The sequence below is a fragment of the Vigna unguiculata genome, chromosome 9, assembly GCF_004118075.2.
Source record: "Vigna unguiculata cultivar IT97K-499-35 chromosome 9, ASM411807v1, whole genome shotgun sequence".
NCBI classification, from domain to species: Eukaryota; Viridiplantae; Streptophyta; class Magnoliopsida; order Fabales; family Fabaceae; genus Vigna; species Vigna unguiculata.
Genome location: NC_040287.1, coordinates 8218204 through 8244386, shown reverse-complemented (window position 1 = coordinate 8244386; position 26183 = coordinate 8218204). Strand labels below are relative to the sequence as shown.

The window sequence follows — 26183 nt, the reverse complement described above, 5'->3', positions numbered from 1 at the left end:
TATTTATAATTATTAATATTCAAAATTATAATATATTATTATTATTCAAAATTATAATTATTTAAAATTATATTTACTCAACAATAAAATTAATTAAAATTCAAATTATTCAAAATCGTAAATAACTCAAATTTTAATTATTCAAAATTATCATTATTTTAATTTATATTTACTCAATAATTAAATTAATTAAAATTAAAATTATTCAAAATTATAATTATTTACAATTATATTTACTCAATAATAAAATTAATTAAAATTTAAATTATTCAAAAATCATAAATAACCAAAATTTTAATTATTCAAAATTATAATTATTTAAATTTATATTTACTGAATAATAAAATTCATTAAAATTTAAATTATTCAAAATGGTAAATAACTAAAATTTTAATTATTCAAAATTATAATTATTTGAAATTATATTTACTCAATAAAAAATTATTTAAAAATAAAATTATTCAATATCGTAAATAACTAAATTTATAATTATTCAAAATTATAATTATTTCAAATTATAATTATTTAAATTTATATTTACTCAATAATAAATAAATTAAAATTAAAATTTATCAAAATCATAAACCAATTAAAATTTTAATTAATCTAAATTATAATTATTTAAAATTATAATTATTTAAATTTATATTTGCTCAATAATAAAATTAATTAAAATTAAAATTATTCAAAATCTTAATAACTAAAATTTTAATTATTCTAAATTATAATTATTTAAAATTATATTTACTCAATAATAAAATTAATTAAAATTTAAATTATTCAAAATCATAAATAACTATAATTTTAATTATTTTAAATTCTAATTATTTTAAATTATAATTTTTTAAAATTATATTTACTCAATAATAAAATTAAATAAAATTAAAATTATTCAAAATCGTAAATAACTAAAATTTTAATTATTCTAAATTTTACTTTTTTAAAATTATAATTAATTAAAATTAATAATAATTAAAATTAATTAATATCAAAATTATTTACATTAAAATTAAAATGAAGTAAAAAAAATTGTGGAACACATCATTACGTTATTACGGAAGTGGAACTCGCCTTACGGAAGTGGAACTCGCCTACGAAAGTCGAACTCACCTACGGAAGTCGAACTCACCTACGGAAGTCGAACTCACCTACGGAAGTTGAACTGGCCTACGGAAGTGGAACTGCTCTTACGGAAATCAATATTTACTAACTACGGAAGTCGACTTCCGGTATTGATGTCGACTTCCGTAAGTGCCATTTTTTTTTCTTCCCAACCTGGTTCCACGACTTCCAGCTTTTTGTGTTTTTACAGATCTATATTCAAATAAAAAATAATAACTACGTACAGCAAACATAACAAAGATGGCAGAAACAATCAATAAATTATAAAATTAAAATATACAACGGGATAGTTTTAGCTTTACTTACCTGGAGAGGAATGGGGAAGGGAAGAGGAAGAGCGGACAAAAAAAATTAGAAGGAGTGGGGCAGAGTGAAGCACGTTAGAGTGGTGAGTGGGGGCAGATGAGAGATTGGGGGGGTGTGCGGCGGCTAGGGTTGAGTGAAAACAAGTGAAACATTAAATAGGAGAGAGAAATAGAGATTAATTGATTTAAAATTTAAAAGTACTAAAAGGGTAGTTTTGGAATTTATGAAAAGTTTGGAGGTGCAGAAGAAATATTGGGGGTGCAGGAAGAAAACCCCCGTAGCATTGAATGAACGAGTTGGGCTAAGTCTAGCATTTGTGAGTTTGGACTGGATATTCAAAATACAAGACCCAAATATATATTACAGCAACTCATAAAAGAGTGATTCTATTTGCTCCTCAATTTTTCTTTTATATTTCAAAAATTAATGTTTATAATGTAAAAAATAGACGGGGATTTGTGTTGTGCCCTCTTTGTGAAGATTTTGAGTTCAAACTTTTTTTTTCTAATTTAGACTAAATGTTTTTTCCTCTATTTCAATTGTACAAAATATTAAATCAAGCTTTTTTAAAAAAATATTACACAATTGATGACTAATTAGGGATTAAGTGATGACCTTCTTCTCAAGCTAAGAAGTTCCCAAGCATGAAGATGAGTCCAATGAAAGAAGTTTGCGTGGAAGCAATGGAAGAAATGGGTATGATAGCTCTCAGTTCGGTGTTTGTGTGAAGGGAAAGAAGGTGTTCAATGACTTCCAAAAGATGTTAGGTCAACTCTATAGGAAGGTGGATAGAAAAAATCACATAGATGCTCTAGTCTTGATTTTGGAGATAAATATGACTGCACAATATTTTGACAACATAAAAATATTAATCTCAGAATAATGTTTGCATGGGGTGAGCAACTCTATTTATAACTAACTTACCCTAGAAATGTCTCACAAAATTAGAAGTACTCTAAAACCCTCAACTTTCCTAACTTTGGTAACAAGGCTAAAATCCTCTCCATTAAGAAGAGGGCATGTGGTGTGGTCACTATTGTGGGAAAAATCCTCTCCGTTGGTAGAAGGACACATGCCCACTACTAGGAGGAAACCCTCTCCATTAGGAGGAGGACACTTGGTCATTACTCTCCACCAATTTTAAAACACAATTCAATCCTCCTTTTTGTGTGTTGACTTATTTTCTATAATTGATATTAACACACAAACTCTAAAGGATTGAGCTCTAAACACCTGCTAGAAGAAAAGATCTAATAATATGGCATGAATGGAGCCACATTTTATCGGAGAAGGAACTTCCCTCTATTAGAAGCTCTCTAATAGAGTTCCTCTAAGGCTCAAGTCAACCTAAAGTCGCTAGATAACATGCCAAAGATATGAGAGCCCAATACAATGGCCATTGTATAGGCCCTTAACCTAAAGAATCTCACATAGATAGGGGGTGGGCATGGATTGGATTTTTAATTATCCAATCCACATCCATTTTAGATCCAAATAATTGGATTAGATTTTCGACCCAAATCCATTGTTTTAGCAAAAGTAGTTTGGATTTTTTAAAAATCCATATACAAATATTTGGATCAAGATTTAAATCCAATCCAAATATTTGGATCAAGTTCAAAATTCAGAATCCATTTTTTATAAAAGAAATTTAAATTGAATTTTTTTAAACTTGTGTCATTAAGGCCATAAAGGTGTCAATTTGGCCCGACGACCCGAACGGGCACGACCCAAACGGGCACGACGACCCGAACGACCCAGACGGGCCCGATGACTCGGACAGGCTCGACGACCTGGACGGGCCCAACGACCCGAACGAGCCCGACGACCTACACGGGCCTTACGACCCGGATAGACCCGACGACACGAACGAGCCCGACGACATGAACGGGACGTCAGGACCGTCCGGGCCGTACGACCCGTCTGGGACGTCGAGCTCCTCCAGGTCGTAGGGCCTGTCTGGGTTGTCGGGCCGGTTCGTGTCGTCGTGCCCGTTTGGGTCGTAAGGCCCGTGTAGGTCGTCAGGCCCGTTTGGGTCGTCAGGCTTGTCTAGGTCGTCGAGCTCGTCTGCATTGTCGGGCCTGTCTAAGTCGTCAGGCCCGTCTCGGTTGTTCAAGTCGTCAGGTCCATCCCAATCGTCGGGCTCATCTAGGTCGTCCGTCCCGTTCGTGTCGTCGTGCCCATCTGGGTCGTAATTCCCTTGTAGGTCGTCAGGCCTGTCCGGGTCATCGGGCCCGTCCGTAGCGTCGGGCTCGTCCAGGTCATCTGAGTCATCAGGTCCGTCCGGATCATCGGGCCCATCCGGGTCGTCGGGCCCATTCGGGTCATCGGACCCCCCAGGCCTCTTTAGGTAATCAGACCCACCTAGCCTGTTCGGCTCTTCGGGCCCGCGGGTCATTGGGCACGTTTGGCCAGTTCATGTCTTTGGGCCTGCTTGACTCGTTCGAGTCTTTGGGCCTGCCTGACCTGTTTTGGTCATTGGGCCTGTCTGCCCCATTCGGGTCTTCGGGTCCGCCTGACCCGTTCAGGTCTTTGGGTCCACTTGACCCGTTCGGGTCTTCGGGCCCGCCTTACCCGTTCGATTCTTTGAGCCCGCCTGACTCGTTTGGTTCATCGGGCCCGCTTGACCCGTTTGGGTCTTCGGGCCCGCCTAACCCATTCGGTTCTTCAAGCCCGCTTGACCCATTCGGGTCATCGGGCCTGCCTGGCCCGTTCAGGTCTCGAGCCCTCTTGGCCCGTTCGGATCTTTGAACCTGCCTGGCCCGTTCTGGTCTTCGGGCCCACTTGGCCTGTTCGGGTCTTCGGGCCCACCTGGCTCGTCGGGTCATTGGGCCTGCCTGGTCCGTTCGGGTCATCGGGCTCACTCGAATTTTTTGAACCGTTGGGCCCGATCGACTCGTTTGGTTTGTTGGGCCCGCCTAGTTCGTTCATATCTTTAGGCCCGTCCAACCTCTTATGGTCGTCGGGCCTGCCCGATCCGTATAGGTCATCGAGCAAGGCTCGTCTGAGTCTGAATTTAACCTAGTCCATCTCAACCTTTAGTCTAACCCAACTAAATTTAAATTGAAAATTTGGATTGAATTTTTTGGATTATCCATATTGAAAAATCTTGATTTATAAAATAGATATTCAATCCATAAAATATATAAAATGTAGATTAGATTGAAATCCAGATCCATTAAATGGTTTTTAAATGGATTGAATTTTTACAAAAATGGATTATAAATGGATTGGATTGGAGCAAAAGTGGATTGGATCAAGAAAATTAGATTTTTTGCCCACCCCTACACATAGAATGTGATTCTAGGAATCTTCAAAGTGCATAAGGCGCATCTTTAAGATCCAAGACAAAATCAAACCAAACTCAAGTCAATTCCTATTAGGTGAAAATAGACTAGATCTCTCAAAGCTCTAGAGGAAGAAGATGGTGTAGTTAAGGTTGAGTTTGAAAACCAAGTGATGAGAAAATATTTATTATGTCTAGATTTGTTAGACCTTTTGGGTTTTTTTGTTCCTTCTACAAGTGTTTAGTGTCAAGAAGATGAGGAATACTTTACCTTTCCTTCAACTTTCTCTTTATTTGGGTGTTTTCTAACCTATGCACATCCACATCCTCTTTTTCTCTTCCTCAGGTTCACAAGATATTTCCTAATAATTTCAACCAATATTATGACTTCATTTATACGGTTTTATTGCACCTTAGGGTATCGTTGTAACTCTTTGTATGTCATGTTTTTTGTTGATATCATGGGGCATGGGAAAATTCAACTTCGTCCCTTGCCATATATTTTTACACAGGTAAGATAACCTCACAGGACAACATCATCCACCATATTTTTCTCTTAGAAGATATTTTCTTATAGTTGACAAAAAGTCCTCTTCCAACACTTGTCTAAAAGGTTAGCGTGTCTGAAAAGACTATAAAACCCTAGAAAATAAAATTTTAGAATTGATAGTGGTTTAAATATAGTAAGACTCAATTATTTTAACATTAAAAGGTTTTAGTATAAATAAAATTGTTATAAATTAGTTTCATTATTTTAAAACACACAATCTCTCTATAAACCATTTTTCTAAAGTTCTCTTTATGATTTCTCGTCCTTTGTTCGCCTGATTGAAGATTTGAGTTCGTAGAAGTGATCCTCACGGAGAACTCTTCAATTTGGATCGATCAGTTCCTCCGTTTGTGTAAGTTAAGTTTTAATCTTTTTTTTGTCTTCTTTTGTTTTCTGTTGCATGTGAGGCTTTTTCGCTTGCATACGAGGTTGTAATCTTCTATATGAGTCTTTACTGATCAATGAACATAATTATATGTCCTAATCGTTCTTGTGATGTTTCTATGTGTAAATAGAGCATCTTGTAGAGTTAGAAACGTTTTGATGTTTTTAAAGTAGGTTGGGTCTATTGAGTTGTTTTGTCAAGTAAGGGAAGCTAGTCACTATTAGTATGTGTGACTTTATCAATTTGATTGTTCTAATTGGTGATTATTGATTTTATTGGAGGATTGAATTGAATTGTCTGATGAATCTAGTTGGTGTGTATGTTTTGATGTAATCTAGTATATTATGGATATATTCTTATGCTTGAATAATCTTGTTTGATTTTGTGTTGATTATGATATTTGGAATCTGAGCAATTGAATAAATGCATACCCTCTCCATGTGGTAAAATTGTTTTGAATCATTGTACTGAGGAAGGGATACCAATTTGATCAATTGGTCAGGTCAGGGTTCACTTAACATCATAAAATGGAGTTGTTGTTATTTGGTGCAGTGTTGAGCAACGATAGAGTGTCGTTGAGCCCCAATTATATGTTACAGGTCTGAAAGCATTTGGCTCTAGAGCATTGAGCGTTAGTCTTTACGTCTACAATTATATTTTTAGTTTTAATTAAAAAGTAGTGTTCAATTTAGAATTAGGATAATAGCAACTAAGGTATAGTTAGGACTAGACACTAGTATGAGTGTTATGGAAGCAAGAGGATGCATAGAGGGTGGTGGAATAAACATTTAAGCACTTTGGAAGGATTGATATACTTGTGAATGTTGCGGTTGGGAACTTCCTTACGTCGGCAAAGGATCTCTCCCCCAATGGCTTTCTAATAAGTTCTGTCTGTGTCACCTATTCTTATCTTTTCTTTAATTTAAGGCAAATGGGTATATTGGTTAAAGAATTGAAAATAAAAAGATTATTGAGAAGTGTCATTAATAATATGTGATTTCCATTGCATCTTCATTGTGATTCTGTTGAAGGGGTGTCTAACTTATCTCATGTAACATGATTGGTACAAATTCCTTTTGTACATAAATCTGATTAATGGAATTTTTAGATTAATCATTTATGATTTAATCACATTTTTAGATTACTTTAGATTTCAATGATACTCCAATCAAAATTAAAGTTCACGCTATGTTAACTTTTGATACAAATTTAAGCTTCGGAGGAAATAAGTAGCAAATCAATTTATCAGGAGTTTCCCAACATTGTTATGATCTAGTTTTGGCTGCTTGAACATCAGTTATTTTTGTTTTAAAGATTCTATCATTAACATCAATCAAAAAACATAGGGAAGAAAAAATAATGTAGTTTTTGTCTCAAGAAATTACTTTTCCTTTGACAAAAGGATGCGTGCATTCCATGTTGGCTCTTTTTTAAATGGCTTACTGAGATGCCCCTGACCAGACAAGTTAGCTACAATGCAAGGTGGATTACTTGAAGATCAATTTCTCCTTCCTGTTATTTAAAACAATTTCTCATTTTTGTAGTACTAAGTTATTGTATCTTGACCTTTTTAGGTGAGACACGTTCCTGGATTCTACGATTGTAGCTTACAAATGGAAGTGGAAAGAGATGGCCAAGGTCACTCTGCAGTTGTCCGCATATCTAAAGATGATCAAGACCTAGCAACTGGGCAATTTGCAGCCTTTTATTTTCTGCATTAAAGGTATCATCTCCACAGTCACTCAAGAAACATAGGGAGAACAAAATATGAAGATGATATTGTTTTATTTTAATTTTAATCATGTACGTTGACAATTGATCTATTTGTTATGCTTAAAAACTTTCACTATGTTCTTAACTTTGACTATTTTGAATGTGATAAAATTTGAAATGTTTCATATAAATTGGTTCGCAAGATTTATTATATTTTTAAGTAATATTGATAATTAAATCTATTTTATAAGGTACAAAAATAATAAGAGCATGAAACAATATGGCCTAATGCAATTTGCTACGATTTGGTTAGGAATTAGCTAAAGATAAAGTATTACAATTGGCAAGGGATTAGTTAGGGTTTAGCTAGGTATTAATTTGCTACGAATCAGTTAGAAATTTGCTACAATCACTCCGCTAGGGATTAACGAGGGTTTAGCTAGGGATTAGTTTGCTATGGATTAACTAGGGATTTGTTACAAATATTTAGCTAGAGATTAGCTAGGGATTTGCTACAACTAGTTTGCTAGGGATTAGCTAGGGATTATTCTCTCGCAAATTTGGAAATTTGTTGTAGTGTATGAATCTTCTGGTGTTGAGTGGTAGCATGATATCGATGAGCGCTAGTTTTTGCGAGGAAAATGGCGCTAAGCGTCAAATGCGATGTTTTGCATGTTTATCCTATTTGTGTGTTTTGAATGTTTTGTGATTGATTCTAAGCATGTTTATGTCTTTTATTATTATAAATTGAGGTGAAAATGTTGTTATGAGTACGTAAGATGATTCTTGGTATGGGATGATGTGTGAGCATGTGAAATTATGATATTTAAAGAGTTTCAAAGAAAATTCTTGGTGATGGTATTGTTAGTGTATGCATTGACATATGGAAGGCAGTAAGGAGGCATCCTGATACTTTAATAAGCATTCACACTCAAATAGAATAGAATGAGTTATGTGATGAGAGTTACAGGAGGTCTTAGTCACTAGATCATTTTGGTCATAGGCTTGAAAGGAACTTACCTTGTGACTAGTAGGGTGATAACTCGTTTGTTTATGGCTCTACAAAAATACTATTACAAGTGTACGCCTCCAGTAATCTCCTATGTCAAAGAAATGTATTCATATAATTGATTATAAAAGAGTCTGATGATATGTAGGATTTTTGTGTGATGATTGTAAATATATCTATTGTGATAATAAAATGGTGTAGTATGTGGTGAATATAAATACATGTGTACTTATTTTCAACTAGCTTACCCTTACACTTGTTGGTTATTGTGTTTTGTTTTCTTCCTTTTGGGATGATCACTTATTCGCTAGGAGCAAATGGAGTTGCAAGTTTAGAGGCACGTCTGAAGGATGAAGAGTTATCAGTTAGAGTTATGAGAAGTCTTAGAGAGTTTTAGTTTTGGTTAGTTTTTGGTATAGAGCTTGTTATTTAGTTTGAGTGTATAAATAATAATTTTTATTATCCTCTCTTTTGTTAGACTATATTAATATATTTTTTAAGACTGATTACCTCTTTTAAATATTACTAGCGAACACACAGGCGTTGTTGCACCTATGTATTCGCATTTTTTAATTTTCAAGAAATTGAAGTTCAGATTCATAACAAATATATAAATTTTTAAAATAGTTGTTAAATGTAAAATTAAAAAAATAAGATATGTATAATTTTTTTTAAATAATGGTTTAAGACAAAAGATGTTTTTAGAATAACGGTTAAAAGTAAATTATTTATAAAATAATTAATTTTTAAAATAATTAAGGGTAAAACTGGTATTATGAAATGTGAACACAAAAAATGGAATTCTTTTTATATATTATTATTATAGATGATGAAACATCCTATTTTATTAGTTTCAAGTTGTTAAAATTGTTACAAAAACAATCCGGTAATTGAAATTTTGATTTAAATATTCTAAATATGATATCATCTCTTAATTATAATTATAATCATATTTATAGTTGATATAATAATGTTTGTTACTTACTTAAAATTTTGCGTACGAATATTTGCAAGTTACACAAATTTATAGCTAAAATTAATTTTCTTAAAAAAATTAATTAAATAAAAATATAGAATATTTGTACATAAAATGAATAATATATATATATATATATTTGTTTTTTTTCTTAGTGTATGTTTAGAAAAATTTATCTGTAGTATATTTAAGAAGAAAAAAATGAAATAAATTTATGTATTTGATAAAATTAGCTTAAGTTAATTTATAGAAATTATTTTCCATATCTTCTTTAAATCTTTATTTTTTTAACTTCAAGTCAATTTTAACTTTTAAAGAATATTATTTCTATTTGGTATTTTATTTTCGGAAAAAAAAAAGTTTTGGGTCAAAGATCTTTTAACAAATCAATTCAACGATCCAAGGAAAAATATATAGTTTGCATTCACACTCCAATTACACTTTGGTCAGAATTGGATCAAACCCATTCACATTGACATTTGAAATACTATATAATATATTCCACTCCATCATGGAAAACTTGGGGATCAAGTTCAAAACAATATATAAAAAGACACCCATAGGCTTATCATCAACTCCATCATCAATTATGAGCAAAATGGCAGAGAAAGACAAGGTCATCCTACACGGGATGTGGGCCAGTCCATATTCCAAGAGGGTAGAATTGGCCCTTAATTTCAAGGGCATACCCTACGAGTATGTGGAAGAAGACCTGAGAAATAAGAGTGAATTGCTTCTTCAGTACAATCCAGTTCACAAGAAGGTTCCTGTTCTTGTTCATAATGGAAATGCCATTGCTGAGTCCATTGTGATCCTTGAATACATCGATGAAACATGGAAACATGGTCCCAACCTGCTTCCCGCCGATTCCTACAGAAGGGCCCAAGCTCGCTTCTGGTCCACTTTCATTCAGGATCAGGTAATTAACTACATCAGTGCATGCATTTCTTGCTTCCACAATGTTAATTTTGTATTAGTATATGTATGAAAATGAAAATTGATAGTAGCAGTTGCTTAAAAGAAAATTGTTGATCTGAGTTCCTATTTGTTGGCTAATTTCTGCTCACCTTCCATATCGTAGACCACTTGTTTGGTGAAAGTAGTGTTAGAATGTTAGAAGACTAGTTAGTATTTGTAGTTCACAAATTTTTGTTAATAACTCAAGATTAAAACATGGGAGTCTGAGCATAAAGTTCCACATTAGACCGAGAAAATTGAACACATTATAAGTAACAAGAATCATAAATTTATTGTCTTTTAACTGGGATCAATCAAACTACTTGATTAAACCAAGTGCTTTTGTTCTAATGCATGTCTCGCTCTCTTTTTTCTCAATTTTTTGGTTGCAGTTGGTGGAGGCCACTTTTCTAGTAGTGAAAACTGATGGAGAAGCGCAACAGAAGGCAGTTGACCAAGTGTATGAAAAACTAAATGTGCTTGAAAATGGAATGAAGACATATCTGGCAGAACGCGATGCAAAGGTTGAAAGCAACTTTGGAATCGTGGAAATTGTGTTTTCTGCGTTATTTGGTTGTTACAAGGCTCATGAAGAAGTTCTTGGCACGAAGTTCATAGTGCCAGAAAAGTTTCCAGTGTTATTTTCTTGGTTGATGGGCATTGCAGAGGTGGAAGCAGTGAAAAAGGCAACTCCTCCACATGAAAAAGTAGTGGGAATACTTCAGCTTTTCAGGCAGTCTGCATTGAAATCTTCTGCTGCAGCCTGATATAGGCTTCACCAGTTCAATGGATTTTCCATTATTATTTGCTTCTTCTGCAAGTCTTGAGATATCTTTCAATAACAGGATGAGTATAACACCTGTATTCATGTAACACCTGTATTCATGTAACACATGTATTGTGACAACATTGTCTGTGGTTATGTTTGAATTCATATTTAAGGTAAAAATAAAGTCATTTGAATTGGATTAGTCTTTTTCTTCTAAGTATAGTCAATAATAAATGAAAAATTGAAAGAAAAATGCTTAATCTCTTTAAACTTTATTTTATTATAATTATTTTTAAATTTTATCTCAAAATTTAATTTGTAAATAGACATAGTGAATTTTAATTTCGTTCTAATTAATTATTAAACTTTACCATTTCTCATATAGACATTTTGATATAGAATTGTGTTCAAACTTGTTAAATTTTATAAAAGGCTTAATTAAGTTAAATTTCTAATAAATTTGGAAACTTATTATTAATTTATTATTAAATGTGCAATATTTTCGTCATAAAAATCACCAGGACAAAACAAATGTTTTATCTTAGTTCATCTCATAAATGATGTCCAAATATAACAAGTCTCCCTTTTAAACGCTCCATAATCTCATTTGAGTGATGTTTTATTTTGTATACCAATTTACTTGTAAGAGCTTTTTTTCCATACGATAGTTTTTGCAAAAATCATATCTCATTCTCTTTCGAGGCTCATATCTCACCAACCATTACAGCACACCAACCAGAATACTTTATGGTGTCCTTAAAATTCTTAGATTCTCTTCCTGTTGTCACAGCTACAACAAAATTTCGAGGTCTAAGAGAAAATCGTTCATTATTTACAAAGTAAGTAATGGGATAAAGATTTTCCAAACTAAGGCATGTTACTAAGCATATGAACTTTCCAAGGGCTTTACTTTTCTAACATGAGTAACAAAATCCTTATACATTGTCGATGAAATTTTATCTCTTAGTCCCTTTCCCATTTGTGTCTTCGTATTTTCTTCTTGCACCACCACAACATCTTCAACCTCATTAACTTCACGTGGAGACATTACCTCACCATCCACACCACTCGTACTTACTCTGTACTAAAGTGTCATAGGATCTTCATGACAATCTCCATTCAACTCCTTTGAAGTTGGGGTTGCTCTTCTCTTTTTGCTCAAACAATTTTTATTATCTTTCAACCGTTCAACTAATTTGATATTCGAAAATTTTTCTCATATCTCAAAAGTACTTTTTATCTCATCATACCCTAAATTATACATTTTTTTTCTTTGTAAAATTTTGTTTGATGGTGTATCAAATCGTTTTTATAACATACATTTGATATTTTTACTTTTTTCAATGTATTTATTTGTTATTTTTTACCATGTACAATATTGTTTTAATGATTTTTATATAATTATTTATATTTTTTAACTCACTCTTGTAAATGTATTTTTTATCATGAAAGATATATGTCTAAATACAAATCATTATTACTTTAATCTTTGTTCTATGTGTAATTTTATTTAAGTTCAATAGTATAACCTTTATTAATGTATAAAAATAGATATTTCATATAATTTAGAGAAAAGAAAATAAAGAGACATTTAAAATATTTTTAAACTTCAATGTTTATTTTTTTTATAATTTTTAAAAATATATTTTAACTTCAACTTTTTTTCATTAACATTTTTAAAGTTAATAGATATTTTGCTTGTTATAAATTTTATTTATGTGTAATTGTACAATATTTTATATTTTTTTTTACTTTTATTCAAGTATTATTTGGTAGTGTGATTTAAAGTTTTTATCATTTATTTTTCTAAATTTGATATTAAATATGTTTTCTTTATATTAAATATTTAATAATATCATGTTTGATCTTTAGTGATCTTTTTATAAAAGTTAAATAACTGATATAATAAGAGATACAACATGGATATTGATATAGTTATTCTCTGGTGAGGATACGGTGAGATAAAAATGTTATACCCATTAAATACGAAAAGAACGACGAGTATGAATTTTTATTTTAGAAATGGAGATGGGAAATTGAAACATGTTCTCATCACACCCTATTGCATTGTCATTCCTAATGGCTTTGCTTTACAAATTTTATAAAGACTTTTCATGTACAAAGAGAGAAATCATGCCACTGTTACCCGTTTTTCCCCGGTAAACCAGATCGGATAACGAAGCTTAAAATAATATGAAACCCAAATGCTTCAGGAAGTAATCTATGTTTTGTTGAATAAAAAATACCCAATAGACTTAGAATTAACAGAAGCTATAACATGAACAAGATAAGATCTAAATTTCGTTCACAAAAATGGATGAGAGAAGATAGCAAAAGAAGGAAGTGTAAAACACAAACCAAGCTCTATCATGATTCATGACCTTAGTTTCAAGATCATATCTATAGCTTGATGATCTAAAGTCTTTTGAGGTTTGATTGCAAGTACAAAATGTGACTCTGGAGAAGCCAAATACACAAATCTTATGACTACGTTTTGTGAACTCTAACAAATAGGACAACTATAAACTCTACCACTTAGCAAAAAGAAATAAGAAAATATATACAACAGATGTTAAGACACCAGACGATTTCATCCACACGTCTGACTCATCAGCTGGAAATATCTTGAATCCAAGTCACAACTAGAATCAGTTTGTCAAATGCCATTAAGGAACTGTTCTTCCATTTCAACACTGCTTCATCACTCTGAGCTTGTGGTGTTGTCACCTGCAACCCAATACTGCTTGACAGCAAACAACATCTTCTCTGAAACCATTGGACCATCTTCATGATCCACCATTTTGGTATTCCATCTCATTCCCTTCACAATTCTTTTCACCTTCACTAGCACATCAGCTTGATCTCGGAATATTACTGCTCCTTCAGGCCGTAGTATACGGTCCATCTCCAATAGAATGTCTTCTGCATTACATCTGCATTGATCATTTGAGTTAGCAAAACCCAAAAGTAATTTGTTTCCCTTGCACGCCTGTCTCCAAGGTTGTTCCAGTACAGGGTCTAGCATAAACATTTAGCACGCACTTACCCATTCTTGTACAAGCTGAAAACACCATTTGCATGGATAAGGTCATATGTCCTTGGATATGTGGAGAAGCCTTCACACCTGGTCGGAAAATGATAATTATTAAACAGAACTTCACCCCCTAAAGTTTCAAATTAAAATTCTGTGTGGCAGATCATATGATAGTCCATTGAAAGCAAAATTTAGCAGAATTTATTGCTTCAGAAAAATTCCAGAATGTAATCCTTGTACATAAAGTTCAACAGCACTAAAATTGTTTTTTATACAATGCATACGTTTCTTGGCCTTTAAGTAATCATCACGGCACCTTTCAACAATTTTCTCAGACCAAGACCTTCGATGAAGTGACTTCAAACAATCCTAGGAGGTGCACTTTTGAACTAAGTAGGAATAATTACGTAAGCAAGAGTATGAATGTATTCCTTGTACATAAAGTTCAACAGTACTAAAATTGTTTTTCATACAATGCATACGATTCTTGGCCTTTAAGTAATCATCACTGCACCTTTCAACAATTTTCTCAGACTAAGACCTTCGATAAAGTGACTTCAAGCAATCCTAGGAGGTGCAGTTTTGAACTAAGTGGGAATAATTACGTAAGCAAGAGTATGAATGTATTGAATATCAAACACAGATTGGGCAAAAATAAGTTTCTATTATGGACAAAGAGAATGGTTATCTATTGCTTTTCATGTTTCATTTCTTTTTACTCCACTATTTTTTCTCTTGGTGTTACACTTTGGTGATATATTTATGTAAGGCAGACAGTTGTCTGATAGGGTACATGAGTTTGAATGCAAATGTTTGAGAAAGAACTCTTTGTTAGGGTTTAGGCCTATGCTTTGTGGGTTTGTGCTCTGATTCTGTCTTGTTTGTCTGTGCAATCTCAGAAATGTGAACTATTGTACTAAATTATGCAGTGGAGGGTTAAATTTACTAGATCTTAGAGTTGTCATCTTAACTTATACTTCTATAGATAACCATGTCATAGAAGTTACCAGTCATGATAAATGCCAATCAATCCACGCTCAAATATAACACCCAGGTTAGCTTTCTCAGCAATTGTGGGCACAACATTCATAACCCATAATTTGGGAGATTCCAGTGCAGCAGCAAAACTTCCAAGGCCAGCATTCATGTCCATTATGTTTCGATACCTCCCCGAGCTAATGATTTTGTTGATCCGTTTGTAAGCATTCACATGCTTCTTCCACAATCGGTTGTCCTGTTCAAATGCTTCCACAGATACACCAGGAACAAATCCACTAGTAATTCTTGAAGGAACAGCGTTGAGTCTCTCTTGAAATGGCTTCCATGGACCAGTAGGTTTACTAGGAGTTACACAAGTTTCCATTTTCTTGTACCTACACATTATCAGACGTTTTCAGAAAGTCACTGAAACCAATAGTCTATAATCCAAAAGGTTAGGACCTCATTAGTAATTTTCATAAGGAGAGAAGAAATCTAATTCTCGTTAAACCATGTTTCTCAAGTACTCAATCTTGTAAGACACCATTTTAGCAGTCAAGAAATAATTCTTACAAAACGATTATAGATAAAATTCAAACTTCTTGTATCCTTTCAATAAGAAGGCTTAAGGAAGAGTTTAAGACAAGCCAAGAGAAAAATATTACTTTAGAAGAAATTTAAGCAGTTACTTAAATTGAAATACATATTATCCTTCTAATTGACAAAGAATATAGTGCAAGAGTAATAATAGGAAATTGACTTTCTGAACATAAAGTATTATTAATCAGTCAAAAGAAAAAAGAGGAAGGGGCAAAAGATTGAGTGAATAATTTACCAGACATCATCAGAATCTGTGGTAGCACACATGGTTGGTAGAGTTTCTCTTTCAGTGCAATCACCACTTTGTAATTGTTTTCTCCAGATCGCAGTTTCACCTTTTTCATATTTCTTTTCCCAGCATAGAAGTTTAGCAGTTTCCTCAATCTGCCGTTGCTCCTCCTCAAGCTCATATTCAGGACGCTGCCACGCACCAAACTGCATTTTCCAGTTGATAGGAGGACCAGACAATACCCAGTAACCACCAGGTCTAAGAACCCGGTCCACTTCCTTCATGTATATTCCATCTAAGAAAGAAGTTCCATTAAATACAGTTTAAAAATATTTCATATAACCAAAAAGCCAAAGTAATACTTTTGTTAGCCCACCATCAAACAGTTAATAATAAACCAAGAAACGAAGTGAATAAAAAAACAGATTGATCTGTTGTAAGAAAAATGGGACTTTGAGGCATCATCATAACAAAAAATAGCAGGGTCATAGTTTAAGTACTCAAAATTAATTTACGTTGTCTAAGCACGGGAGAATAAATCAAAGTACTTAACAAGCCAACCCTTCTAAGTTGTTAGTTTTATAATAAATACAAGCTGAATCAGGCTTCCTTGTTGGTATATATGCATATCATAAAAAATTGTTTCTGCCATCCATAGAGGCCATAATAACTTACTAAATCACCAACACGAGAGACACCAAGAAACTTTTTTATTGATCTAAAAGATCTATTTTAATTGTTTAAGAGCAGAAATGTCATAGTTATTCTCACCATTTGAACCCCATTGAATCAAGCAGCGAGAACAATGTGCCATATCAAAAGCTTCGGACGGGAAGGGAAGCATTATGGTTCCAAGAACACCAATGATTGCTGGAACACCTCTTTCCAAAGCAAATTGCACTTGTGCTTCATGAGAGTCCCTTGGTGCAATTGACATAGCAATAACATTTTTCTTAAACAGGTAAGCACCGAAACTAGCAACCTAGCACCATCAACAAATCAACAATGAGCTATAATATATAATTAATGAGCACATATTTAGGCTCCAAATTTGAAAGAGAAACAGGAAAGAATGATTGCATTTCAATAAAAAGAAAATGTCATGGGTGAAGCATTCAAATGTTGAAGGTTCCTTTGGGAAAGCTTACAATTAGCCAGGACTGTCTCATTGTGGACAATAATGTCTTCATGCAAACATTATGTAGAGAGGCCAACAAAATGAATATAATCAAAACAAGGATGTTTATTCATGATTTGACGTACCCCACAACCAGTATCCAATACAGTTCTAACCATCCCATTGTCCAATGGAATAGCAGATGCAAGTTCATCAATGTAAGCATCAGCGCCGTGGGGAAATTGAGTTCCACCACCAGGGAACCTGAAAACATTTCCTTCATATTGTATCCAATTCTGTACAGCCTTCTCAACTGTCAAACTCTTGTAAGGTGCATTTGCATATGGTACATAATCACGACTCATGGGCCATGGAAATGGTGTTGCATATCCTCTTGGGGCAGGTATGAGACAACGCAATTTTTCTTCATCAGGAAAACAGTGCCTTTCTCTATAAGCCATATTTTCTCGAGGAAACTTCATCGCTCGCATTTGATCGTGACAAGGCGTGAAATCAATGTAACGATTATCACAAGGCTTGAACTCCTTGACTTGTATGTCGGAACCATCAGATGTTCCAAAATCATCATCATGGTGAGTCTCGTAGTTTAGATCAGAGAGAACACTGCAATCTGTGTGTTTAGTAATCTCAACAGCTATACTATCTCCCTTTCCAAAGCCACTCCGTTGCCACAAACCCAATATATAGAAGAAACCACACAAGCCAACTATGATGAAAACAGACATTGGACTCCTATTATTTCTATTGTCCCCAGGGTTCCCTTTTGTAGCCATGATGAACCTTTATAATATTAACTCTGTATGGTTAAAGAGAAACGTATTAAGGCATTAATGTGAAATGAACTAACTACCAAGATGTTCCATTCACACCAAAGCCAATGGTCACAACAGCAATCAATGCAACAGAAAATCAGTCAAAACAAAAGGAATTCACATGATTCAAAGATTTGTCGTCTGCATAAACACACTGCGGTGCGGTCCACATTCAAACCCTTGTCACAAATTAATTCCTACATCAACCTTCGGTGAATCACTTCAATTAACATGGACCGCAATCTCGTGTTGTTTTTTCCCTTCGAAATTATCAATTGAAATCATAACGAATTAAGCAGCACGGCAAATTCAAAGTGAAAGAAAACAAAGCTTTGTGATTTAATTCAATCAAACAGTTCCTCTAATAAAATCCAACCCCTCTTTATAGAAAAACACAGAAAAATAAAACCTATTTTAGCGGTTAACAAGATAGTTGAAATAATAAGATGGGTAGGAAGGAAGAGAGATTAGTCACTTACTGGTACGAGAGGGAAAGCAAAAAAGAAATGATGAAAATATGGGTGATGGTGGACCCTAGGGAATCAATTTATGCTTCTTCGTCAATGGAAATTCTTGAAAGAAGAGGATCTGAGTCGAAAAAGAAAAGAAAAGAAAAGGATTTAGATTATTGTTGTGTTTGGAACGAGGAGCGGGATGATGCGTTTTGTTCCTCGTTTTTGTTAACATAAACGAGTTCCGAAAGGTACGAAGGTACGGAAATGTCTCTCCTCTGAGACTCTTCCATAGGAATAATTTATTGGTTGGTTAACTAACCGGTATGTTTTCCCGGACTATCCACTGATTATAAATATTTTTTTAAATAACTTCATATGTTTTTTATCAAGTGAAATTATTATAAAGGAGAACTCGTATTATTATTTATCGACTAAAACATAATATAAAATTTAATAAGTATTAAAATACAAATATTTAGTTTTCATTTTAAGAATAAGTTGAATGAGTAGTCACTTGAATAAAACATAAAATTGAAAATTTTATGTGAAGTTTTGAGAAAATATCTAAAGATAATATTGATAGAAGTATTTAAGGAGTAAAATATTCAATTTGCGCTTTTGAGATAATGACTCGTAGAAAAAATATGTTTTGATTATTTTTGTTTTAGAGTTTGAGTTTTTAGAATTGTCAAAAAGAATATGTATTTTGAAGAGGTCGGGTTGTAGGTGCATTGTGTGGGTGATAATGGTGGAGATTTGGAAGTTAAGGTTTGAAGTCATTTGAGTTTGTGTTCATAATGGTGGTAAATAAAGAGTAACGGGGGAGGGTGTAGTTGATTGTTGTGTGAGGTTTTGCTTACACATGAGGTTATTGATTGTGTAGGTTAATGGAGACAAAGGTTGTGGTAAATATTTTTTCTTTCATATGGTAAATATTTTTGGTTTATCTACTATGCTTAATTCCATTAACATGGAAGATATGTATGGAATGAAATTATTGTCTCTATAATTGATTTTTTCTTTTTATTTTTTATTAACATGAAAAAGTGTATGTAATAAAGCTAAGAAATTTATTGTTAGATAAAAGTCCAACAGACCATATATTTGATTTTGATTATGAGTTTAATAATAAAAAATACGAAGAAAAAGTTCGCAAGATCTCCCACCAATTTCAAAATAATTTGCAACCACTTTTTTTCTCTCCATCTCTATGTATAGACGATGATGAAAAGCATTCAACCATAAAACTAATGGCTAAGAAGAGGATAGAATAAGATGAAGCCTCACAAAAAAGAGATTTTACTACTTTGAAGCGTAGAATAATAAGATTTTCTTTCTTTCTTCTTGATCTTGTACAAAAGTATAGTTGTACATTCTTCTTTGTATTTTGTTGGATATTGTATAAGCATAAGTAGGCTAGTTTTAAACCTTATTTGAGCCTTAAATTGGGCCTTAAAAGGTTATAAGTGTGAAATACTTATTTTTCATGCTTATTTTACTCTTTGTATTCATTCATGTGTTATGTGTTTTTCTCATGAAAAGATGTAAGACTTTTATGTTTTCTTTTAAGTTATATATAATTTGTTTCCTTGAGATTATATGAAGGAGAATTGACATTTGAAGAAGATTTGAGAATTGCCTCTTAGAACCATTTTTCGCTCAAAGGTTAAGCTTGATATTCGCTCAGTGAATATGTTGTCTCGCTAGTGAGTATGTTGTCTCGCTCAACGAGACATGACAATTAAAAGTGAAACAGAAGTCATTCCTCGCTTAGTGAAACTGTGTGCTCACCCAACGAGAAGACAATTTCTGGAAATAACTAATATGTCGTGAATGAAACGAAAAAAAAAAAAGAGTTCTTTTGGTGTGGAAACGCAAAGAAACTCATATTAGTCAAAGGCAATACTAGGAGCATTCAAACTTCAAATTCCTCTAAAATTGCATCCAACTTGTATGTTATGGATGCATATAAGTAGTTAAACTCTCATATCATTAGTATTGGATGTAGTGAACTCATATTCTGTGTAACTCTCTCGATGCAATATAATCTCTTTTGTAGTTCAAATGTTCTATCTAGATTATTAATGTATATAATGGAATATCATGTTATTTGTTAATATCTAATCATTGGAAAATGAACTGGAACTTAGACACAGATAGAACACCCAAGAGTTTTGGTTCTAGGAATAAAATTACTCTCTTGGTCATTCTAGACATTTGATTTTAATGCAATTGTATGTTAACATGATTGAGGAATTGGTGATGAAACATATAGATTTGGAACTTGTGTTTTGAGGAATTAAGGCAAGTATGCTCATATGTGAATGTTTGATTAGAATTGAGGTACATTGTATTCTTGTTGCATTAAATTGGTTCATGAAATCCAATCATAGTCAAGCTTTTTGCCGAATCATATTATAACTTTTGTAATTTTCTAATTTCGTATGCTTTTTCTCTGAATCTGAATCAAATAATGATCTTTACTACCATTAAAATTAGTAAGTAATAACAATTAGACAAACAAATGCAAATCCCTTGGGAAACGATACTTGAACTTCCATTTTACTACTTGCAATGATTTGATACACTTGCCAAAGAGTTAACAAGTTTTTGGCATCGTTGTCGGGTATTTATTTGTTATTGTTTAGTCAATTGTGTGTTATTTACCGGTTTAGGCTCTTTCATTCATTTGTAAATTCATTTTGCTTTTAATTTTTGTACATCCATACTATGTATATATTCATCTTGTACCTATTCCCTATTGTGTCTAGTAATTCTTATTTTGCATGAGAAGCAAAACAAAAACTGATAATTTTCTATTTGATCCAGAGATAGAACGAACAACTCGTAGGAATAACAATAGAAGAAGAAAGCATAATCGAAAGGCTAGAGAAGCTAGGGAGGCAGCTTCTACTTTAGAACAAATTATTGTTGGCAAAAAGAAGGAAGTCGAGTGATTTTGAATAATGATCAAGCACTAATGAAGACAAAGTGTTCAATTATGTAAATGTTATCTTGTAAAATAAAATAAGTGTATTGTAGAATAGTTTAATTAAACTTAGAATCAGCAGCATGACATTCGTTTTTCTAGAAGGTTTCTTATTTTTAGAAAAACTACAGTGATAATCGATTATCATAATTGATAATCGATTATCTGTGCAGAACTTGTATTTTTCGAAAACCTACTGGAATAATCGATTATCTCCTGAAATAATCGATTATCCTGTTCAAAATTTGCTTTTTAGGAAACCTACTGGAATAATCGATTATCCTTAGTGATAATCGATTATCCTTGGCAGTTGGAACATAAAGATTCAGTTTTTAACTTAAATTTCGAAAACCTACTGGAATAATCGATTATCCTTAGTGATAATCGATTATCCTTGGCAGTTGGAACATAACGGCTCAATTCTTAACCTAATTTTCAAAAACTCTATTTAAGGAACTGCAGTTCAACTTCAAACACACCTTTTTAAGATTCAGAGTTCTTTGGCTGTGACTGCAAAGTGTTGCTCTATGACATTCTTAAAGAAAGCTTTGAAAAACCTAGTGTGAGTGAGCGATAACTTTTTCTAAGTGAGTTCTTAGAAGATTGAGTGTTGTGCTGTTGCTAGGAAAGCTGGTCATCCTCTGTGAGATTCAGGGGGAGTTTTGTTCATCTCTTGTGGTTATTCAAGAGAGGTGTTTTCTAATCTTTTCTCTTATATAATCTGTTGTAATTTTGATTATTATAGTGATTGAGTTAATCTCCTTGTTTAAGAGATTAACAACTGGACGTAGGGTCTTTTGATCCGAACCAGTATAAATATCAGTGTGCATCTTCTTCCCTTAAACTCCTTATTTATCTGCACTTGCATTTAAAGTAACTATTACTTTAAGTTAATTAATTAAATTTTGAGAAAAATTTTAAAACCTGTCAAGATTTTTAAAAATCCAATTCACCCCTCTTCTTGATTTTTGACCTTTGTGTAGTCATTCCGCTGCGCGATACCAACAATTGGTATCAGAGCTTGCTTTGATAGTCATTCAAATTTTTCGAAAATGATAGGGTCAAATCAAACTTTTGATGAAGGTGCGTCTATCAATAGACCTCCACTTTTCACGGGTGAAAACTATCCTTTTTGGAAAGTCCGAATGCAAATATTTTTAGAATCAGTTGATAGGGGTATTTGGGATGCTGTTTTGAATGGACCATTTGTGCCTGTTAACGTTGTTAATGAAGTGCAGGAATCAAAGCCTTTTGCTCAATGGACTGCTGATGAAAACAGGCGAGCTCAATATGACGTTAAAGCCAGAAACATTATATCATCTGTTCTAACTCTTGATGAGTTCTATAGAATTTTTGTCTGCACCAGTGAACGCGAGATATGGGAAATCCTTCGAGTGACTCATGAAGGAATTGACGATGTTAAACGGGCTAGAAAGAACTCCTTGATACAAGAATATGAGATGGTTCGAATGCAGCAGGGAGAAACCATCTACGATGTGCAGAAGCGGTTCACACACATTGTCAACCATCTCAATGGGCTTGGTAAAACATTTGATACTGATGAACTTAACATAAAAATTCTTAAATATTTGAATAGGACTTGGCAGTCAAAGGTGACGACTATCACGGAGTCACAGAATCTTGCAACAATGACCATGGCGGCTCTGTTTGGAAAACTAAGAGAGCACGAGCTTGAGCTGGGAGACTGAATGATGAAGAAGATCAAGGAAGAAAGAAAAATATTGCATTCAAAACCGAGGTTGTCAAAGGCAAAAAGCAAAAAGAGGAAGAAGATTCTGATGATGATGACAATCTCAGTCTCATGATAAAGAATTTCACAAAGTTCATGAAGTCCAAAGGAAGAAATCAATTCAAGAGTAATAAAAAGGAGAATCAAGGAAGCTCCTCAAACTTTAAATGCTATGGATGTGGAGAAACTGGTTATGTAAAAGCAGACTGTCCAAATTCAAAAAGGAGTGATGAAAAGAAAAGCAAGAAATATTATAAGAAAAAGGCATACATAGCGTGGGAAGATAATGCCTCAAGTTCATCCAACTCTGAAGGATCCGATGAGGAAGAAGCAAACTTTTGCTTAATGGCCAATAGTGATCACTCTGACAGTGAGGTAAGCTCCTCTGACAATGAAAATGATTATGATTCTCTTTATGATGTTTTTCAAGAATTGCTTGCTAAATCTAGTAAACTAGATATTGCTCACAAAAAATTAAAAAAGGATTTTAAAGAATTACAAGACAATCTTGAAAAATCTCTTGAAGAAGAAAATGTTTTGAAAAATAAAATCTTAAGTTTAGAAAATAGAGAAATTGAGGCAGTTGAATGTGAATCTTGAAAAAGCTATATGTTTGAGTTAATGATTTTAGAAAAACAACTTAAAGATGATTTAGAAAATAAATCTTTTGAAAAACATGCTTTTGAGAAGAAGAATCTAAGTAGAAATAAATATGTTCCTAAAAATAAAATTAAAAGGACTCGCAGAGTGTGGGTAGAAAAAGGAACTGCTCACTATAGAAATACTTATTTAGCTACTTGTTTTTATTGCATGAAAAAGGGGCATACATCAAATAAATGCAATATTAAACACTATGATGTTCCAAATGGGAAGTATACTTGGATGCCTATTACTAGATAAATCTTATATCTCTCTAACCCCAAGGACCCAATAAAGTTAATGGGGACCTAAAGAAATTATTTTTTCTTATTTTGTAGTTAACTTTCAAAGCTAGAAAATCATTGTGGTACCTTGACAGTGGATGCTCAAGACACATGACGGGTGATAAAAGGAAGATCAAGAATCTTAAAAGAAAGGATCAAGGATTTGTTACATATGGAGATAACAACAAAGGGAAAATAATTGGAATTGGAGATGTTGGTGGAGGGGATACCTTGGAGATCAAGGATGTGCTACTTGTAGAAGGACTAAAGCACAATCTTCTCAGTATTAGTCAACTATGCGACAAAGGTCTCAAAGTTATCTTTGAAAGTGATTACTGCATTATCCACCAAAAGGATTCTAATGAAATTGCTTTGAAAGGTATGAGACACAACAATATCTATTTAATTGATCTTGATTGTGCATCATCTAGTGATATAACATGTCTAGTTGCAAAAGAAGAAAATCCTTGGTTGTGGCATAAAAGGGCTGCTCATATTCACATGAAACAGTTGAATAAGTTGATTTCTAAGGAATTAGTGATTGGTTTACCAAAAATAAAATTTGAAAAAGATAAAATATGTGCTGCTTGTCAAAAAGGAAAACAAGTAAGATCATCCTTTCATTCAAAAAATATTTTATCTACTTCAAAGCCTTTATAGCTTTTGCATATGGATTTATTTGGTCCCTCTAGGATTAAGAGTTATGGAGGAAATTATTATGCTCTTGTTATTGTGGATGACTACTCTAGGTTTACTTGGACCTTCTTTCTTACCTTAAAAAGTGAAGCCTTTAAAGCATTTAAAAAATTTGCAAAATTAGTTCAAAATGAAAAAGATTTGAAAATTAAGATTATAAGAAGTGATCATGGTGGGGAATTTCAAAATGAGTCATTTGAAAAATTTTGTGATAAAAATGGAATTTTGCATAATTTCTCTGCACCTAGGACACCTCAACAGAATGGAGTTGTAGAGAGGGAAAATAGATCCTTAGAGGAACTAGCTAGAACAATGTTAAATGAATATAATGTTCCTAAATATTTTTGGGCTGATGCTGTGAGTACTGCATGTTATGTTTTAAATAGAATGCTTATTAGGCCTATTTTAAAAATTACTCCTTATGAATTATTTAAAGGTAGAAAGCCAAATATTGCTCATCTTAAAATTTTTGGATGCACGTGTTTTGTTTTAAATAATGGAAAAGAAAATTTAGGAAAATTTGATTCTAAAGCTGATGAGGCAATATTTCTAGGATATTCTCTTACTAGTAAAGCATATAGAGTCTTTAATCGAAGAACTTTGAATGTTGAAGAATCCATGCATGTTTTCTTTGATGAAGTTGTAGACCTTGAGGTGAACCCTCTTGAGTCAAATAAGCAAATTACAGGTGATGAAGAATATATTCAGGAGGCCCTTGATGAGATGTATTTAAATGAGAATCCACCTTATCAATCTGAAGATCTTGAAAAATGCTGGAAGTCACCAAGAGGACTATCTCTAGACAACATCATTGGTGATATTTCAAAAGGGGTAATCACTAGAAATATGAACAATTTCTGTATGAATGTTGCTTTTGTTTCGCAGATTGAACCAAAAAATGTTCAAGAAGCTCTTCAAGATGATCAATGGTGCATTGCAATGCAAGAGGAGCTCAATCAATTTGAAAGAAATAAAGTATGGGAGTTGATTCCAAGAAATGAATCACTTCAAGTGATTGGAACAAGATGGGTTTTCAGAAATAAGATGGATGAAGATGGAAATATTACTAAGAACAAAGCTAGACTTGTGGCAAAGGGATATCGACAAGAAGAAGATATAGACTATGATGAAACATACGCCCCTGTTGCAAGGTTAGAAGCTATACGCTTACTTCTTGCTTATGCCTCTATTATGAAATTTAAATTATATCAAATGGATGTCAAAAGTGCTTTCCTAAATGGTTTTATCAAAGAAGATGTGTACGTTGAACAACCTCCTGGTTTTGAGGATTACAAATTTCCAAATCATATTTATAAATTGAAAAAGGCACTTTACGATTTAAAACAAGCACCTAGATCTTGGTATGAACGCTTAAGCACATTTTTGCTCGAAAATGATTTTAAAAGAGGTAAAATAGACTCAACTTTGTTTATTAAAAGAGTAGGTAAACACATTTTATTGGTTCAAGTGTATGTTGACGATATAATTTTTGGATCAACTGATAAA

The 26183-nt window shown here is 33.1% G+C and overlaps 2 protein-coding genes across 2 annotated transcripts; one reads left to right on the top strand and one right to left on the bottom strand.

Moving 5' to 3' along the window:
- Positions 1 to 9878: 9878 nt before the first annotated feature.
- LOC114162281 (glutathione S-transferase U9-like) lies at positions 9879 to 11275 on the top strand. The gene is made up of 2 exons (XM_028046109.1): positions 9879 to 10266; positions 10697 to 11275. The coding sequence occupies exons 1-2, from the start codon at positions 9937 to 9939 to the stop codon at positions 11069 to 11071; spliced, it is 705 nt and encodes a 234-aa protein (XP_027901910.1). The 5' UTR covers positions 9879 to 9936; the 3' UTR covers positions 11072 to 11275.
- Positions 11276 to 13414: 2139 nt separating this feature from the next.
- Positions 13415 to 18625, bottom strand: LOC114163855 (probable methyltransferase PMT2). The gene is made up of 7 exons (XM_028048212.1): positions 18344 to 18625; positions 17178 to 17848; positions 16686 to 16896; positions 15921 to 16209; positions 15115 to 15480; positions 14120 to 14197; positions 13415 to 14006 (listed from the first exon to the last, which is right to left on the bottom strand). The coding sequence occupies exons 2-7, from the start codon at positions 17823 to 17825 to the stop codon at positions 13775 to 13777; spliced, it is 1824 nt and encodes a 607-aa protein (XP_027904013.1). The 5' UTR covers positions 17826 to 17848; positions 18344 to 18625; the 3' UTR covers positions 13415 to 13774.
- Positions 18626 to 26183: the final 7558 nt, after the last annotated feature.

Bases quoted from the DNA above. Each gene is read 5' to 3' on its own strand.
- LOC114163855 (XM_028048212.1), bottom strand. From the start codon at position 17,825: ATGGCTACAAAAGGGAACCCTGGGGACAATAGAAATAATAGGAGTCCA. The intron at 14,198-15,114 runs GTAACTTCTATG...TTTTCCGACCAG, and splicing joins ATTGGCATTTATCATGACTG to GTGTGAAGGCTTCTCCACAT. The intron at 14,007-14,119 runs GTAAGTGCGTGC...TGATCAATGCAG, and splicing joins TTCAGCTTGTACAAGAATGG to ATGTAATGCAGAAGACATTC.
- LOC114162281 (XM_028046109.1), top strand. From the start codon at position 9,937: ATGAGCAAAATGGCAGAGAAAGACAAGGTCATCCTACACGGGATGTGG. The intron at 10,267-10,696 runs GTAATTAACTAC...TTTTGGTTGCAG, and splicing joins CCACTTTCATTCAGGATCAG to TTGGTGGAGGCCACTTTTCT.